Source organism: Ptiloglossa arizonensis, chromosome 5 (assembly GCF_051014685.1).
Source record: "Ptiloglossa arizonensis isolate GNS036 chromosome 5, iyPtiAriz1_principal, whole genome shotgun sequence".
In the NCBI taxonomy this organism is placed as follows: domain Eukaryota; kingdom Metazoa; phylum Arthropoda; class Insecta; order Hymenoptera; family Colletidae; genus Ptiloglossa; species Ptiloglossa arizonensis.
In genome coordinates, this window is record NC_135052.1 from 11,155,126 (window position 1) to 11,173,494 (window position 18,369).

Below are 18,369 nucleotides of genomic sequence, written 5' to 3' on the forward strand. Positions count from 1 at the left end.
GTATACATTCTGTATAGGTTTATAAAAAAAAAAATGATATTAAAATTCAACCAATGTTTTCACAGGATTCATCGAGTTTATAATATACTAATAAATTAAGTCTAATCATGTTATAAAATATAGAACTATGGCCACGCGATTGAGTAAAACGTTGATAAAATTGAACAAAGATAAATTTCATATACGAATACAAATACAAATAGCTAACTGCATAATAGTTACCAGTACTGAAGAATAAATAATTTGTCTTCTCAATAATTATGCGATGCTTCGAAAAGGCAATAGTATATTTTTATGTTACACTTAAAAACACTTTGATGCAGTATAAATAGTCAGTGTTTCTCCAATGTGATCTAAAATACCGACCGCGCGAAATAGAAATAGTCTTGAAGCGACATCTACGTTTCACAACGGTGATACCAGGAATTATATACAACTTCGAATATAATGTATAACAGATTACGTCTGAGAATGGGTAGCCGTAACATTAAAAATGTTCTTAGCTTTGTGTGATAGAGTGTTCCAAGTTCCATCTGTGAGATGAAGTGGAATTTATTGATAGAACCACAATATGGCTATGCAGGGATGAGTTTTCTTCGTCTGCTGTTATTACCGACTTCGGTGCTTCAGTTGTATATAGTTTCTAATATCACCGTTGTGAAACGTAGGTGTCGCTTCAAGACTACTTCTATTTTACGAGGTCGGTATTTCAGATCGTATAACACCTTTTCCTGTAATCAGACTTATCGCTTCCTTGACGACTGATAGTTATACAAAATTAATGGTATATAATCATCTGTAAAATACGTCAAAAATGTTAATAACCTTTGCGTTTTGTAAATTAAGATACAACACGAGGAAAAAGGACAACTGCTCCTTGTGTCTAGAAAAACTCACCGACAATCGTGTTAAACAAGATCTATTAAACAGCTTTCATAACTTTTTAACTCCTACTTTCATATATCGAGGTAGCTGAAAGATAGATTTGATCGTAACGGAATATTTATACACTTTTGTTCATAAGACGGATTTGGAGACGTAAAAATTAATAATATTCTGTCAGTATCCGTGAATGATCAATTGGGAACGGATGCACCTTGAAGGATGCGGCAGTGGATCGACTTAGTGCGCATGACGTGTAATCTACTGTTAGGGGTTACCTTCCAATCCCTGACCGAAGCAAACTCGCGTTTTGCGCGTCGAAAGCACACAGGTCCGTGAGCTAGAAACGAGCATCTTTTGAATACCCTTTTGCTTTTAAGCCTCGAGAGAGAGGTGCTCAATGAAGATTAAATCCTCGAACCGATTCCTTTGACTTCGTGCAATACACTTTGTTCAGCGATCAGATCTTTTGCTTTCAATCAACGAGAGACAGTGAAAGTTATTGATTCTCATTGTGAATTTCGTTTCAGTGACATTCGTTGCTCCGTTTAGTGAGAGGTGAGTAGTGACACACATTACTAGTTTACCATTCAAAAGTTAATGGATATCAAAGCAATCTTCTGATTGCATTTTTTATAAGAAGCAATACTCTTTTTAGAATTGTTATCGGTGTTTTGAGCGATTACAGCGACCCTCTGCTAATTTAGAATTTTCATTATGTTTGTGGCAAGGTTTATAATTTTACAATTATTTCACAATAATTTCCAGAATTCAATATCTTGCGTTGTTATTTTACTAGGCTTAGGCTGAAATTCAACAGAAATTATTGAACGTCAATTATTGTAATTAATATTTCGTAAAATAATTTTTTTTTAATTTTTCAGGAATCGTATCCATAAGAAATTTTCTTATAAATAGAGCAATATGAAGGTGGGACTGTTAACGAATTTCCTACATTATTTCAATTTGAAACAAGGCACAGTGTTGATAGCTGTATCTCATTTGGTAAATATAAATCATTGAATTATTATTATTATATAACACAAACGTAAAAATGATTAATTTAATTGAAACACGAAAGGAGAAATACTTCAAAAGGCCGTAATTCTTTTTGCATATTACACTTCAGAAGCTGAATTTTGTAATTTCAATGAATTTCTTGATGTGATAAAGATCTTCGTGCAAACTGTTTAAATCACTGCAACAAATCTAATACACTTTTCCACTGCAGTTTATGTCTGGGTTCAGTATGATAATTTTGGTCTTGGCATTGACACATGCCATGGGAATTCAAGAAATGGTAGTCAGAGATACAGAAGATGCTCTTGAGAGAGAAGCCTTAGAAGATATATCATCCAATCATCTTAACACCAAGAAAATGGATATGGCGCACCATAATGCAACTGGTGCTTACGGAGTTTTATATGATTAAAACAAAATTACAAATTCAGCTATATACTTTTTAGAATTTCTTTTTTCATATTAGTTACTATTAAGATTACCTTATACGTTTCTTGTAATCGTTTGTTACAGAAACAGTTTATTTAATGTATTGGGGTTTGGTCGGTGCAGTGATACAGTTTATTTCCGCTATTTTGCTCCTTTACGGAGCACTAACGGTAATATCATTTTACGTAGGAAAGAATATTTACGCGATAAAACAAAGTAATTTATTCCGGTAGAACAATCGTCACTTGATGGCACCGTGGATGATGATCACGATGACGGTAATATCAGCCTTGATGATTTCCTTGGTCATGGTAGAACACGACTGCACCTTTATCGCGTATCTTGGCGGTAAAGCGAACACTTGTGAACGTACGTCAATAAATGATAACACATTAGCTTCGAATTATTTTCAGAGACCATGATTTTCTGATCGTTATGTTACATTATTGTTAAAGAAGTTTATTTCTTTTAGGTATGATAGTTCTCTCTGTCATAATTATAAGCTCTTACGTGTGGTTTGTGGTCTACAGCACTTACAAAAGACTCGAGGCAAAGAAGGGGTTGACCCACACACTTCATGGTGTAAAGAAAAAGCCTGTGGTTCCAGTCGTACAAAAATCAAAAGCCGTTCAGACATGCGCAAATAAACCCTTCGTGGTTTAAAGATACTACGAAGATTTATTTTTTGTTGAGTTTTGATGAATTTTAATTTTTATTTTAATAATTTACCGAGTGAAAAGTAGCTATAGAAAATCAGAGATTTTCATTGCAACGGATGTGAATCTGCATTCGATTTTTCGCTGTTGAATGAAATTCATAAATAACATTGATTTTTAAATGAATTTTACAATCAGCATCGGTAAGTGCTTGCGATTTAATGATCGTAACATTTCAAACTAGTTCAAGTTGAACACGTTGTCTTTGTTGAGAGAAAAAAGACGGAAGATTTAACGCGAATGGGAAAATGGTAATTTCTAGTTAGAAAAACACTGTCCATAATATATAACATGGCAAAGACGTTTCACTTTATAAAGCTCAACAATGATCTGCAGTACAAAAAGCTTGCTTCATATATTACACATGTTATTTCTTGTTCATGCATTACAATTAATTGTTAACAAATCGCGTCATGCAATAACGATACATTGCTACTACACTCTGAACAACGCACAGACTTACGATTATTCTTAAATCTGTAATAATGAAATTGCATATCGAAATGCGACGACGCACATTGTAATATATTTTTTAATTCCATTATTTTCACGACAAATGTGAATCATTTCTATTAACAACGACACTATATTCAATCGTTCAAATTAAATTTTACATTATAGGCGACCGTATTATTCTCCTTCTGTAAGACTGAATCTTAATTACTAGAGCGTTCTAAGGTATCTCATAGATCAAACAGTAGTTAAAAAAGAAACAAAAAAAAAAGAAGAAGAATTAAATACATCGCTTGCAACGGGTCATCGATATTTTATTATAAATAAATACAGAGTTTGGTCTCGCAATAATTTTTATTTTATGTTCAATCCCAACTTCTTTATGACACTACAACCTTGATATTTTGTGGTAATATCTCAATAGTAACAACTGACGGTAGTTATGTTTTGTGTATATGTATATTAAATGTATGGAAATCATAAAAATAAAGACTATAAAACTGTATTACATTATATATGTCTCATGGTTTATTTGGCTAATCGCCGAAGATGTGTACAATTATTAGCCAAATTATACGTTCTCACGTTACTTTGAACCTTGTTTAGAATAAGAGATATGAAACGTTTTCAAGCATGATACATTTTTATAACAGCAAACGATTCATAGTTTTATAAAATAAATATAAAAAAAAGACATGATTGAATTGCGAAGCACACACGTATTACCAAAAATCGCTCCATTATTTTCACATGATATTTTTTCGCGATATTTGTATTAGTTTCAGCTACAAATTTCGTAATTTAAATGTAAGAAAGATATATTTTACATCGACGCGGTAAACGAAACTTCATATATTAAGTTCCTTTCTTCATTTGCAACATTTAAAAACTTGCAGTTCTATAAGTAGGCATTTCAGCAATAGGCCCATATAAGAATTGAATAACAACATGTTCTAGTGTTCCTTAAAGTTCTTTTTTACAATTTGCCATTCATAATTCACACACAATGCACATATCACTAACAAAAAGAGTAGTACTTTTCATTTGGTCCTCTATCATATAGAGTACAATTTTAAATAACAAACACAACTCTCACTTTTTGTATAAACTACTTATCGTATCAAATGAACACTAAAACCATTGTGTTAAAAGTGTATTCCCATTCATTTTTTTAGCAACCAATAGATAAACCAAAAAAAATCACAAAACATATAAGTGTGTTGATTCTTTGTATTTAGGAGTTTACCTCCTGTTCGTCCTCCAATCACATTTTGTCATCTGTTAATTCAAGGAACTGTGCATAAAAATCTTTTGTGCATTCACCTTTATTATTGAACAGAAACTTGTAGTAACTACCATCTGCACATATTACTGTAACATGAAAAAGATGCAGATTACGCTTGATGTGTTCAGAATGAAAACACTGTTGCACTGTACTACTAACCTATAATACTATTGTTGTCAGTCCCAAATGCACACATACATTGTGGACCACCTGGAACTTGAAATTTGCAAAAGCTCCAGCTTGAACTAAAATATTTTGGAAGGAAAGTAGCAGATGCTAAACTAGATTGACGATTTAATTTTTGATCTTTTACAGCAAAAACATGTACAGTTCCATGATCGCTCGCTACACATAGCCATGTAGAATCATGATTAAAATTTATGCTGTAATTATACTGATTTAATCAATAAAATCATTTTGATAATAAAGTAACTTCTAATTATATTCTGTTTTCACTTACCAATAAATGTTTGCATGATGAGCTCCTCTTCTCAGTTCATTAATCATATTTCCAGTTTGTGTTTCAAATACTCTTATTAAGGTTCCTTTCTCTGAAGCAGTAGCCAATCTGGTACCTTGTAAGCTTAAAGCTATACAAGATAAAGGTGTTTCGTGTGCTTCAATATTTAAAGGTTGTTTTTCTGTATTAGCAAGATCTATCACTATAACAGAAAAATAGTTATTTCACAAAGAAAAAGAGCAAATGAAATCAGAGCTCTCTGCTTAAAATTTTACCTTGTACGTGTCCATTTTTTCTACCCGGAAAAGCAAGTAAGGAATTACTACTATTCGGACATAATACACAGAGTCCTCTGGGATTTGGATTAGTCTCAAAAACATGAAGCTGTCGGGGATTTTGTGTGAACGTGTAAACTTTTATAACGCCTTCTAAAATTACTACTATCCTATCTCTTCTCAGTTTGACACCCTTTACAGGAGCATTGAATTCTAAAGTAATTACTGGACACTTCTTAAGGTCATCCCATATCATAACTATAAATATTATATAGGATAAGTAATTTGTTCTTCTTATGTACATGTAATATTGACAGTAGATAAAATTTTACCTTTATTAGTTGGATACATAGGTTTTGCTCCACTGCCAACAAATGCTAAATAGTTACACCTAAATAGCATTTCCACATACCCAAGCCCCCCATCACTGAAATGACGTGCCTTTTCCTTCAAAGGGTCACAACTATAAACTCTGAAGCCATTTTCCATACCACAAGCAAAATATCCTATAAGTGGAAAGTTATACAAGCAATAATGATATTGTTATCTGCTTGTGCGTTATGTATTCATCTTTTTTCTTTGTGATTACAATACTGTATTTAAAGCATTCGTGTTTCTTATTTAATGTATGCATTAGTGGAAACACAGAGTAAAGTGAAAAGATAATCCAATGTAATTGGATAAACATAATTATTATGAAATTTTTCATAAAATAGTGTCATATTATACAATATGTTTTAAAGAAAGAATTGTGGTTTGAAGACTAGACTCTCTAAAAACCTTAATAAAATCTGTTGTATTGAAGAGAAATGTCTTTTGTGTAATGTTACCAAAATAAATTAATTTCATTAGATAACAACAATATGTATTAGTACCAAGTAATTCCAATCACATACTTGTAAGAAAAATTTAAATAGTAAATAGATAATAAATAACGTACATTGTTTCAGAGTAATTTTTCGAAAAAAGTGTTGCGCAAATTTATTATTAAAACTCATAAAAATTCTACACGAACAAGGTTAGAAAATAGAAAATGATATTAAAGTTTTAATGTCAATGATTTTTTAGTAAATAAAGGATGGCGAAAGAAAAATTATTTCATATACAAATGATACTAATAATCTGAGGAAATAAAGTCTTGATAGATTCATATGAGGCATTGGTCACAGAGGTTAGAAGTAAAAAAATAAATTTGACAATCCGTGACCGGACTGTCAAATGTAGCACACTCGGTCACATACCTTGATCCTGATTGAAACCAGCAAAAAGCAAACCATTTCCGTGAGGATTCCCAGTGGTTAGGTTCATTGTAAGTTATTTCTTTGACCACAACATTCGCTCGAACGATCGTTTACTCGTGGAATTCCATCACATCTTCGCCGGCAAGCATACGAAATACTTTTCGTAACTACGAAGTTCCGCTACCATCATAGGGTCTTAACGCATGCGTGTTCGTTAGTATCAATCAGCTGATACTAAACCAGAACACAGCTTGCGCTTGCTTATGCTCATGCGCTCGTGTTAATGTTGCGTTTTCTCGACAAGAAAAGCTTCCAACAGACCCATTAAGTGTTGTGATTTTATTTGAATAACAATTGACTTATATTGATTCTTCCTTGCAATAACCAGTTGCGATTGCGACAAAACTGCGAAAACAAGAAAGGAATCACAATATCCTGTCATTAATGGTGTACACATGGTTATGTACACACGGTTCCGATATCAAGTTTCCTTACTAGGTTATATTTATAATCAACTATGAAGAGTATGCATTGGGATTCTTTAATAACGAGGAATTTATTCACTTGTAATACGTTATGTCAAAACATACCACGAAATTTGAAAGGGAAGAAGCACAGTTCCCAATTATGGATTTCAAGACAGATACAAGATCCATACATAGAAAAGGCAAGACAAGAAAATTATAGGTGTAGAAGCGCGTTCAAGTTGTTAGAAATAAATGAGAGATTCAAGATATTGAAGCCTGGACAGACTGTGATCGACTGTGGTGCTGCTCCTGGCAGCTGGACACAAGTTACTGTTAAGATGACAAACGCAGATGCCAAAACCACAGACGATATTGGAACTGTGTATGGGATAGACAAGCAACCAATTTATCCAATTCAAGGTGCAACTTTATTGAGTCAAATGGATTTTACTACTGCAGAATCACAAAATAAACTTTTGGAAATGCTACAAAATAATAAAGTGGATGTAATTTTATCAGACATAGCACCATGTGCATCTGGTATAAAAGACTTAGATCATGATAATATAATAAAACTTGCATATGGTGTTTTAATATTTGCTTTAAAAGTTACACGAATAGATGGAACATTTCTTTGTAAAATATGGGATGGTGGAAAGTCTCAACAAATGGAGAAAGATTTATTAAAATTTTACAAGACTGTTAAAAGTGTAAGACCACAAGCTACGAGAGATGAATCTACAGAGAAGTTTTTTTTAGCCAGGGGATTTAAAGGAATAAAAGATATATAGAATAATATAGTGTAACACTATATAATACATGCTACACTATATATATAAAAATAAAACAATACATATTGTTATTAAAAATTGTTTAAAGAATAAAATGATTTTTAACACAATCACATATCATGCCTGGACAGGTTATAAATAATAACAAAGCACAATATTTTGGTATAAGACCAACATCGAATGATTTTATAACTTCTTCCATTTGCAATCTAGCAGACTCCTACACAACACGACAAATATAATATACATCAATATATTTAGCTATAAATAATACAATAGTATTTAAAACAGTTACAATTAATACACATTAAGATGCTGGTGATGCTTCTTAATTACGCTGTATATACAATTCTCCTTAATAAAATTAATATGTACACGAATTAACATTCAATACATGAGAAGAGAGATTACACACCACATCGAAGCATACGTAGAGCAATAAAAATTACTGACCATGATGACAGATTCATAATTTCTTTTTTCAATAGTACACGATAGTCTCGCATAAGAAATTCCATTTTGTATAAAATCCAAAGAGTTTCGTATTCCAAGAAAAGTTTTTGCGCATGTAAAGAGAAAAAGAAAAGAATTTTAACGATGGCCATCAAACTTGATAATATCGGAGATGATTGATCCTTACTGCTCCGAGTGTTACTTCCAAAGTACTGATGTGGAATAATGATAAATTCGCACATTGAAAACATTCATACTATGTAGATACGTGTTTTTGCTATACAATGTAGATGTACGTTTAGACTCAATTATGCTGGAGAGACGTAAAATGTTGAAAATTTACAATTTAAAAAAAAAATTTTTAAATTTAAGAAAACAGTTGTTCTATCTATCGATTATTTTTAATAAATACCAAATTAATTACGAACTGTTAATTATGATCCAATAGTTATTTAATGGAACAAGTAGATGAGATTTTTCGGCAACATTTTTTCCTTACGTTACACAACTAACAGATCCAAAAATACTGTTCTCAATTCATTTTAATCGATCTATTAAAAGGAAGTAGAATTGGACTTGTTAAAAATTTTAACACCTTCCCAACACTATACGTTTCTCCATACAAGAGTAAACACGATGACGTACGCGATGAAGCTAAATGACAATATTTCATTGCTGAAGAGAACAGCATACCTCTCGAGACTTTGCGTGACAGATTGTGATTTTGTATTTTATAAATAAAGCAATACCGCTAAAATCAGTCTGATTCGATATACCAGGGTCACATGTATGTTTTGTGAGTTCGTGAACCCAGATTTCGCGCATACATACACATGTAATACACAGATATTTTGAAGGTGATCTTCCCGAGGTTCAACATTCGATCGAGGATATTACTGCAATCGTAATTCTATCTCGTTGAACTATACGAACCCTTAGTTATTCTAGTTCTCTTTTCACCACAGAATCGCTTTATTTTTATTTTTTATTGCAAAAACAAGATTAAGCAACGGTGTGTCTTATCTGCGACGGTAAAAAAAAAAGAAAAAAAGAAAGAAAATTTTCTTTCGATCGGCACCGATAGTTCGAGTTAGTTCGGTGTACGATTTCTTATTACGTATACGTTTCGTTCATGAGTAAATGATTAAGCGCGTCAATGTCCGTCGTCTTACAGTTCGTTTGTTTCCATAACAAACGTTCCATGTCGATGTTCTTTGTATAATAGCGCGATATCCCGGGAAAGTATTTCTGGTTGCGTGCCGCGAGGTGTTCGATCGTGACGCATGAATACGAATGCTAAAAATAAAGAGATTTTGAGGAAATTCTGAATCGTTGTATTTTTACCTCTCGCAAGATGGCAGAGAAGTTTTCATTTCATTGTTATTCTGGAACGATATACAAGGTGTTAAAAAGGGGCTTTTTATTGCAAGGACTTAGCGTTGGAGTATCTATAGTACAGTAGAACCTCTATAAATGCAGCTTCGATGACTGCTGGTGAGAATCTCGATCATTTAGCAACGAGTGAAGTTGGAGGTGGAAGTAACAGGTAGTAGTAACTATAGATGGTCGATCTATACTGTATAAATTGTGTTCCATATTGGATCGGTTACCTCGATCATTGCACGAGTCTCGTTATTTGCAGACATTTTATAACCCCGTTTACTTGCCATCATCTAGGTTCTACTTACCAAATTGACGATTTTCACGAAACTTTATAGATTTGTGGAGCTACACAAAATATCGGAAACGTGTTGTTTTATAGTCGTTGTAATTCATACGCAAGAATATAGAATTGCCTTCGAGCTTCTAATGCTATCTTGATAATTACCAGAGGCACGAGGAAGTTTCGCAAACAAATTTTTATACTTTTTAACGGATAGTAGCACGGTATACGCACGGGTAAAAGAACTAATTGATTAAAGTAATCACTAAGTGATTAAAAGTAATTGTTTGATTTTCTTTTTAATTTTTTTCACCGACCTGTATATTACAGCTGTTTGTAGATGTTATATTCTGTCAGAAATCGTATAAAATTTGTTTAAAGAACTTCTTCGCATCTTTGATAGTTTTCAAAATAGTATCAGAGAGGTGATACTTTTTAGGTGTAGTTTCATCTCTGAAACTCTAGTTACCACAGTTGGAGAGAAATGAGTATACGTGTTCTTTATTTTTGGCCGCTCGTAGCTATGTTGACCGAGCTTTCTTCGCTCGGTTCGATCGGTACTAAATATTCTCGTGAGTCCTGAACATTTTGTTTTAAACACCCTGTACACTTTACAGTAGAAAGCTCTCCTCGCAGTACCCAGTTGTTGCGTGAATTTTAAAAGGAAAATTACACAATTTGTTTCAGTTTGCTAACTTATCACTTTCTCTGCCTAAAGTAGTACTGACTTTTTCCTTATTAACATAATACCGTATCGAGTATACGAAAGCCTCTAAAGGTATTGAATTTCGTTAAATGAATTCTTAAATCGAAGCGTTAACTCTACAAGTACAATTTGATTAAAGAGCATTTTGGGTTGCTAATCACATGACCGAGGCCACACGAGTGAAACACGCAACGAAGGAATAAATCAACGTAATCTATGGAAGTATAAACCATTGTTCGTTCGTTCGTTCGTTATCGTAGTACGATCTTCCACGATTATTACCGATATTGGTGCAGCGGTTGCGTTAAAAAAAGAAAAAAAAAAGAAAGAAAAAAGACATCGTGTGATCTTGGCCTTTACACGAGTAGTTCAAGGATATTCACGCCATTAATACTACCAATCTTACCAAAAGAGGATCCTTAATCGATAAATTAGGCCTAGATTACGTTTTCATCGAACAGTGATTACAAACAGCTGAATAGGAAAGTATAAAAAAATATACACGTGCAATCGCATCTATTGCTACACGAATTTCGTTAAATCGAGTTGGGAATTGCGAAATTAGGCCTAAACGAATGTACGGTGAAAGATCATAGACTTCGCGTCGCTGGTGTTGCAGGTATGCGTTCGAAGAATGCCGCCAGAAGTGCATCGCATTATTCGCCCGTAATCGTGAAATGTACGCCTCATCCATGGTAGATCTAGTATTTATTTCTTCACGTCGGAGAGGATCGCTCGTAAATTCTTCAACGTTACTTGGTAAAGTCTGTAACGAAATTACGCAACGCTGCGATGGTGCCACGTATCATCGGTCGCGGTTCACACGATTCTGCGTGTTCGTTACTTCGATTCTAAGTACGCGTACTATGCGATCAATCGACCCGTCTATCGGTTCTCCGCGACGGACGAATCGGGTGGCACGCAAATTGCTAGTCGGCAAGAGTTCACGACTCTTAATTTATTTGGCACAGTTCCACAGTCTGGTAGACGTTCCCACTGAGAGCAACGAGGCGTGAAAACACCAAGAACCTCAGCGACACTCCATTATCCACCGATAGGTGTCCCCGATTTCTACGCGAGTAGCCCCATTTTGGATCCTGCGGCGAGCAATGCATCGTAGAAATTTACCCTTCAGGACGGCGAGACCTCCGGGAATCTGTTGTTGGTGTACGGTTGACTGTTGGTGGTTTTGCTGCGTGTGTCCTGGTCGGTCGAGTAAAGACTCGGATCCCTCATGAGCGGCATCGTTGTCCAAAATGAAATCGAACTCGGCGGTTGTCTCTGTCTATGGCTGCTCGCTGTCGTCTCCACCGATTGACCCGGCGTCTGTTGCCGAGACGACGTTCTCCAAAGAGACGCACCTCGGTGGAAGGGTTTCTGATGAGCGAAGACGCTGCTCTTCGTGCTGGAATGTAGTCCATCGTCCAAAGGATAGGGAACTCTCTCCTTGTAATCTTGATTGTGTATACTGTTCACGTCCTCCGAAGGGAACTTCATAGGTTGCTTCGAATAGGCAGAATGTCGGTTGTTTTGAGCAAGTCGGAAATTATTGTTGTTCACCGTTTCCGGCTCGAAGCTTTTCAACGAGTTCGTGCCTTTCGATTTTTTAACGAACTCTTTGCCGTCGTCGATGCTCTCGGATTGTTGTTCCTCGATCCCGGTGTGGATCGATTGTTCCTCGATCGTGTGTATCTCGGTGATCGGATCGTCTTCCGTGTAACGATCTCGAAAACCGGGATCGTACAAAAAAGATTCGGAGGAGGAGGGCGCGGCTTCCAACTCGTCGCTTTTCGGGTCATCGGAGGATCGCGGTTCGGTCTTTTCTTGCTCGGTTCGTATCCTTCCGTGATCGTTCGTGGACGCGGTACCGTGAACGTCTTGAGGCGAGAACACCACTTCCGGTTCCGCGGCGGTGTCCTTCCCCGATTCGAACAATTCTTTCAAATCCTCGTCGCTCTCCTCGGTAACGCTCGTACGATTAACCTCGGGTGTCCTCGAACTGTTGTTCCGCGTTTTGTCCGTGGTCACGTCGAGAAGAGTGGTCTCCAAGATGATATCGCCGTTGATGCTGACTTCGCTCGACACGTTACTACCGGCCTCGTCCTTCTCCTCTTTCTCCTGGGCGCTGGATTCGTTGAAACGCAACATAATGTCGTCGAAGAAATCGAATCCCGACGTATCGTTTCTCTTGGTCTTGTTCGGTTGTTCCGTTTCTTGCCGATGCTTCTCCAGCTGTATCCGTTTGATGTCTTTCACGCGTACCGCCATTCCGGCCTCCCCGTGCTTCAAAATCTCACCGCCCTCCGTTTCCGATGACTCGTCGCCCGGCAGATCCGTGCTGTCCACGTAATCTTCGATATCCTCCTCGTCGTCGTCGTAGAACGTCTCCTGGGATTCTCGTACACCCGAGTTCCAAACTTCGGACGAGTTACCATCTTGCGTTTCGTTGACGTCGATTTTCTCTACCACGGTCCGTGGTACATCGAGTACTCTGCTCGGGGATGTGGATTCTGGAACATTCGCACTGATAATTTCTTTATCGGTGACGTTCCTGGTCATATTGCTCACCCGAACGTTCGCATGGTGGGAGCTCGTACTGTTGTTGTCCATCGGTTGCGGACCATCGTCCAGGTTGGACGACGTCGCTGTTGACTGGAGGAGGATCAACTTGGGCGATGTTTCGGTGGTATTGAACAGCGATCCGTTTCTCCAGGCGTCCTGATCGCCGTTAACGTCGATGGTCTTCAAGTTGGTGATGTTCAGGAGCTTTTTCAGATCGATTGGAATTTTGTAATCGACCACCTCGGAGAAGCTGGTCTCGTTCGTGTCGTCGACGAAATCCGCCACGGGTATCACGTCGTCGAGCTTCGACGGGGTGTTACGATCGTCTTTACCGGAAGGCGGGGGACTAGAATTCGCTGGAAGATACGTGGTCCCGTCCACGGCCGATCTGGTATTGTTTTTAATATCGTGAGTCGCCACGACGGGCTCCGACGAGACTTTTTTTTCGTTCGCATCGATATCGTCGCGATGGGCCACCACTATCGGCACCTTTATGGTATCTCTGGTCTCCTCGTGATCGAGTTTCGACGACTGAGCGTACGCGTCGGATAACAGAGGAATGTTCAACTGAAAAGGTCCGCTGGATTTCTTCAGGTTGTTGTTGGACGTCGAACCATCGGAGCCACCGCCCCGGTTCCCGTATCGGTTGTTCAGTCGTTGGAGAAGAAAATCGAAATGTGCCTCGTGATCGATGTTCACGCTTTTCACGCATCTGCCCATCGTGTCGGCATGGTAGCCGTCCGCGCACGGTGGCAATTCTGGCAACGCAGGAGCGATGAAAACGCTCTTCGGAGTTATCCGGCGAAGAAAACTAGCGGAATCCAAGCTAGAGTGTACTCCGGTTTGGGAATCGACGAGGAGCCAAGCTTGCCAGGCCAGATCGCTCGGTGAACCCAAGTTCTGCGACCTCGTTTCGGCGGAACTTCTCGATAACGTGGACGACGAGGAGGATGAACTTGAGTCGGTTAATCTTTTTGTAGGCGTTAGTTCGCAGTGCCTGACGAGACCGGAGAAGATGACGGCAATGAAGAGCATTCTCCATCGAGGATGCCTTCGTCTCTGGCTTATCGTGACCATTTTCTTTTTATTGGATGCGGTTTCTTGCGAGATTCGTTCGAGGTATCTTGAAGATTCTCGTCTGAAACCTGCTCGTCACCTTCCTCTCGAGGCTCGACGCATCGGAAACGTCTGAAAACAAAAAGATAACAATACGTGTATAATTATTATATCGACGACAAAGGTGAGACGAACGAGGCAAGAGAGTACAGTACGTTTAAATCGATTTCTTTCGAAGAGTGTAACCAGGCTCGCGATCTTTCAACGTGTCTGGTAAATCTTTCTCGTTTTTAATCGAAAACCATGTTTCCAATTTCCACGAACGTGGAATAAAAACTTTTTAAATAACTTCGTTTCAACGATGAAAGTATAACTCCGTTTTATATCGCGTTAAATTTTCTCCGGGTCAATATTCGATGTTGCTTTATTGCGATTCGTCGTTTTCTTATTCGAGAAGGTCTAATTAGAGAGCTATCGTTTCAAGCGTTATTTTACGCCACGGATATTAATTCGACTGGTTTCGATGCAAGCTCGTACGCATCGGATGTAAAATCATCCGAGACTCAATTTCATTGAACTGCTCGAAACGATTAAATATTTTAAAAGAAGTTTCGTTGAACATTTTTTCTCTCTCGCGTTATTAATAACGTAATACGAAGGAGAATATTTGGCAAAGTACGCCAAAGTTCTTCGAGGGATTACAATTGAGAAAGAAAAAAAATTCATGTTACAACGTTTACATTCAACTTCGGTTGTTAGGACTTTCACTCGAGTACATATTGAATCATCTTTGGTCGTGGTGGTAGCCTACTTTTCAACCTTAATAGACGCCATTTGCTTAGATGGCATCTGTACATTCCAGAAACTAAATTAGTATTTCCTGTAACCAAACTGCTCGAGATCTCAACTGTGATCGATTAGTATCGGATTGCGGTAAACAATGGTAAATTTTGAAGAAATCGTTGTAAAGACACGAGTATTAACGTCAAAACTAATTTTGGTCCCTTTCGATAATTTTAACGTCGATATATATGGTAAAGAAAGGAATGTAAATTCTTGTAAATTATTGTAAACAAATTTTCTTTTCCCAATGGAGTCGCTCTCTCAATTCTCACTGACTTAGTAATTCAAGATTTGGAAATTGAAGGTCTTTCCCTGTTACACAAGCAACCGGTTTTCTATTTCCGTTACGTTGATGATATTTCAATTTATTTACACAAAAAACATGCTACCCATACTTTTGATACTTTTCAAAACACCGAACATAGAAGATCGAGATGCACAATAAAGATGGAACGTGATTGTTAAATTAGTTTTTTGCACGTTCATTTGGACACACGAATCAATGAAGTGTGCTGTTGATTAAAATTTTTATTTCAACGATCCATTACGATGCAAAATGAGCGATGCAATTGGTAGTTACGAGGATAAAAATTGATACACTCCGTTTTCACTTAAATAGGCCAGAATCGCAAAATTAAACGTTCCACGTTATATTTTCGTTTCAACAAAATCCCTGACATCGACCGCAAAAAGTGAACAATTTGGCATGGAATGACCCATTGACTACAGACCACAAAGAAAGCTAATGGCACTTCTGTCAGTCTACTGTTAATCAAGCATTCGAAAGAGATTGTGCAAACATTTAAGATGGCTGATAGTATTGTTTACTTACTTAGAGCACTACTTGCTTTAGGGTTTTCAACTTGCCACGGTCTAACAGATTTGATAAGAAGTGTCTGTAAATCCAGACGTTTTTACAAACGAGGCCAGATTTATAAAAAGATTGGAAACTTTCGTAAAGAACGGAAGCAGACGCGAATATCGTCGAAATTATTGCTGACATCGAAGAATGTTTCGAATGAAAAACGACAAATTTCGCCGTGGACGTTACACAGTGAACGTGTTATATCTGCTGACTGTATAACACACATTCGATATTCAAGATTAAATCATAGCTTAATTCTAGCTTCCAGATGTTTTCGAAAAACGAATACTCCTCTTTCGTGTTCTAGTAAATTCAATTTACGCAACGACGTAATATTTCTTTCAATCTCTTCTCCGTGACATTATTTCGTTCAAGATAAACGAACAAATGAACCGATATCGATCCATGACATCTATCGAGATCGCAACGATGCCCCATTGTATTATCGGTAAATTTAAGTACGAATATTTTCAGCGGTTGCTAAAGTTCGAATTTAAAAATAATTGAAAAACTGAACGCACTCGGTTGCACCATTATCCCCGAAGAAGTTACATTTGTCATCGATCTTGTTCCGCGCTCCGTTTCCTATTATTTGATCAGATCCCCTGTTGGATCTGAACGTATCAACTTGCACGGAATCAGACTTTTGTTCGTCGATTTCATTTTCCCGCACAATCCTATTCGACCGAAAATCGAGAGCGAATCGAGGTAGATGCAAATCGGCTGCATTCTCGGAACGTAACACCGAAAGGAAAGGGTAATTCCATTAGAGTTATTTGTACACCGCGACTGGGTGGATCAATGACTCGTCAGTTTAAAAGGTATTGCATGCCCGCGGCTATCTTCGTCTGCACGTATGCATTGAACTGCATGTGCACGGAACGGGGAAAAGTGAATGCACGCCGATCTGTTTTTACCGTTATGCAGCCACGCCACGATTATGTCTACATCGTGAATAGGCCGTATAAATAGGAGATTCGGCCTCACGAACGTGTCAGGCATCAACACCTTCAGAAACAGAGAAGGACATGGGCTGGCGCCGACGAATTTCGTAACCGAAATAAATTACACCATGATCGATCGATTCACGAATTTTTCTCACGTTTTTTTTTTTCTTCCTCTCGATCACTATATTCTATACTTTTATTTTTACCATTCCACCGGCGAGGAATACTTTACGGAAATCATTGTTAAATTAATCGATCGTTTCTCGTTTCACAATAACAAGAATAATATTTACAAACGATTAAGATACGGTGTTTTATCATACTGGATAATTTCATTCGAATAAGTATTTACATTGTTTACTCGTCTTTTATCGTGTCTTTTTTTTTAGTTTTCTTTCTTTTTTGTCCTTCAATTACAGAAAAGCATTTTATATTTATCATCTGAGCTCGGTGACGATAGGTTCGCATCAGGTAACGCGTCTTCAAGATAGATACCTACCCGTCAACTGGTGACACTATAAAAAGTCTAATACAAGTATTTGTGCTACGATTAATCCTTCTTGGATTTTAATGGCCTTTTGACTGTCGCGTATTGATAACGCGCACGTGATATCCTTGATCTTTAAAGGTATGAAAATGTTACATCGAACGCACAATCTGTTCTGTAACGCGAGAAACTCTTTACACGTTGGATCGCACAGAGTAACGGGGTATTTATAAAAAGATGAGATAAAAATGATATCTTTGTTCAATGTAAAGTTTGAAAAGTTAGGTAAACAACGTACACGGATTACCAATAAATGGTGCAACGAGCTATTAACGATTACCCAATCGATAAAAATGTTTCACGGTCGAAAAGTGACACTCAACGCATTCGATTGTTGAATTCTAAAATCTTTTAAACTTGTACATTCTCCGCGACCTTTCTGAATAATGAAAGTTGCATTGAAACGAAGCGTTAGAACAAGGTAGAACCAAAGGTCAGATTATGCAAGGAGCCTACATGTTCTCGTGTAATCTATGAATACGGTGACTTCATTGCATGTTCTTCGAGGACATAGTTCGACACTGACGCGAAATCACATAGACTATAGGTTACTCTAAATCCTTGTCCCTGATTTTATACCGTAGATGAAACTCGTTCTTAAAGAAAACGCAAAATAATGGACGAGACTCACGTAAATCCAAATTCCTGAGAAATTTTTAAAGAGAACTACAATTCACCGTTTAAGATTATTTCTGTACCTTATTTGTT

General features: G+C 37.0%; 4 protein-coding genes across 6 annotated transcripts in view; 2 read left to right on the forward strand and 2 right to left on the reverse strand.

Annotated features, from left to right (window-relative positions):
* Positions 1–1,145: 1,145 nt before the first annotated feature.
* On the forward strand, positions 1,146–4,007 carry LOC143147559 (uncharacterized). The gene is made up of 6 exons (XM_076312898.1): positions 1,146–1,440; positions 1,767–1,887; positions 2,114–2,288; positions 2,416–2,501; positions 2,565–2,700; positions 2,804–4,007. Exons 2-6 carry the CDS (start codon positions 1,807–1,809, stop codon positions 2,992–2,994), a joined length of 669 nt encoding a protein of 222 aa, XP_076169013.1. The 5' UTR covers positions 1,146–1,440; positions 1,767–1,806; the 3' UTR covers positions 2,995–4,007.
* On the reverse strand, positions 3,807–6,984 carry LOC143147557 (WD repeat domain phosphoinositide-interacting protein 3). The gene is made up of 6 exons (XM_076312896.1): positions 6,762–6,984; positions 5,853–6,026; positions 5,521–5,778; positions 5,246–5,447; positions 4,945–5,168; positions 3,807–4,871 (listed from the first exon to the last, which is right to left on the reverse strand). Exons 1-6 carry the CDS (start codon positions 6,826–6,828, stop codon positions 4,765–4,767), a joined length of 1,032 nt encoding a protein of 343 aa, XP_076169011.1. The 5' UTR covers positions 6,829–6,984; the 3' UTR covers positions 3,807–4,764.
* Positions 6,985–7,037: 53 nt separating this feature from the next.
* Mrm2 (Mitochondrial rRNA methyltransferase 2) lies at positions 7,038–9,788 on the forward strand. Its single transcript, XM_076312897.1, has one exon. The coding sequence runs from the start codon at positions 7,279–7,281 to the stop codon at positions 8,017–8,019; it is 741 nt and encodes a 246-aa protein (XP_076169012.1). The 5' UTR covers positions 7,038–7,278; the 3' UTR covers positions 8,020–9,788.
* Positions 9,789–11,970: 2,182 nt separating this feature from the next.
* LOC143147556 (uncharacterized) overlaps positions 11,971–18,369 on the reverse strand; it is an 84,361-nt gene continuing 77,962 nt past the window's right edge. For all 3 annotated transcript variants that reach the window (XM_076312895.1, XM_076312894.1, XM_076312893.1), the window contains one exon: positions 11,971–14,591. In XM_076312895.1, the coding sequence (XP_076169010.1) occupies positions 11,973–14,480 (2,508 nt within the window). In that variant the 5' untranslated portion in view covers positions 14,481–14,591 and the 3' untranslated portion in view covers positions 11,971–11,972. The remainder of the gene's footprint in view (positions 14,592–18,369) is intronic.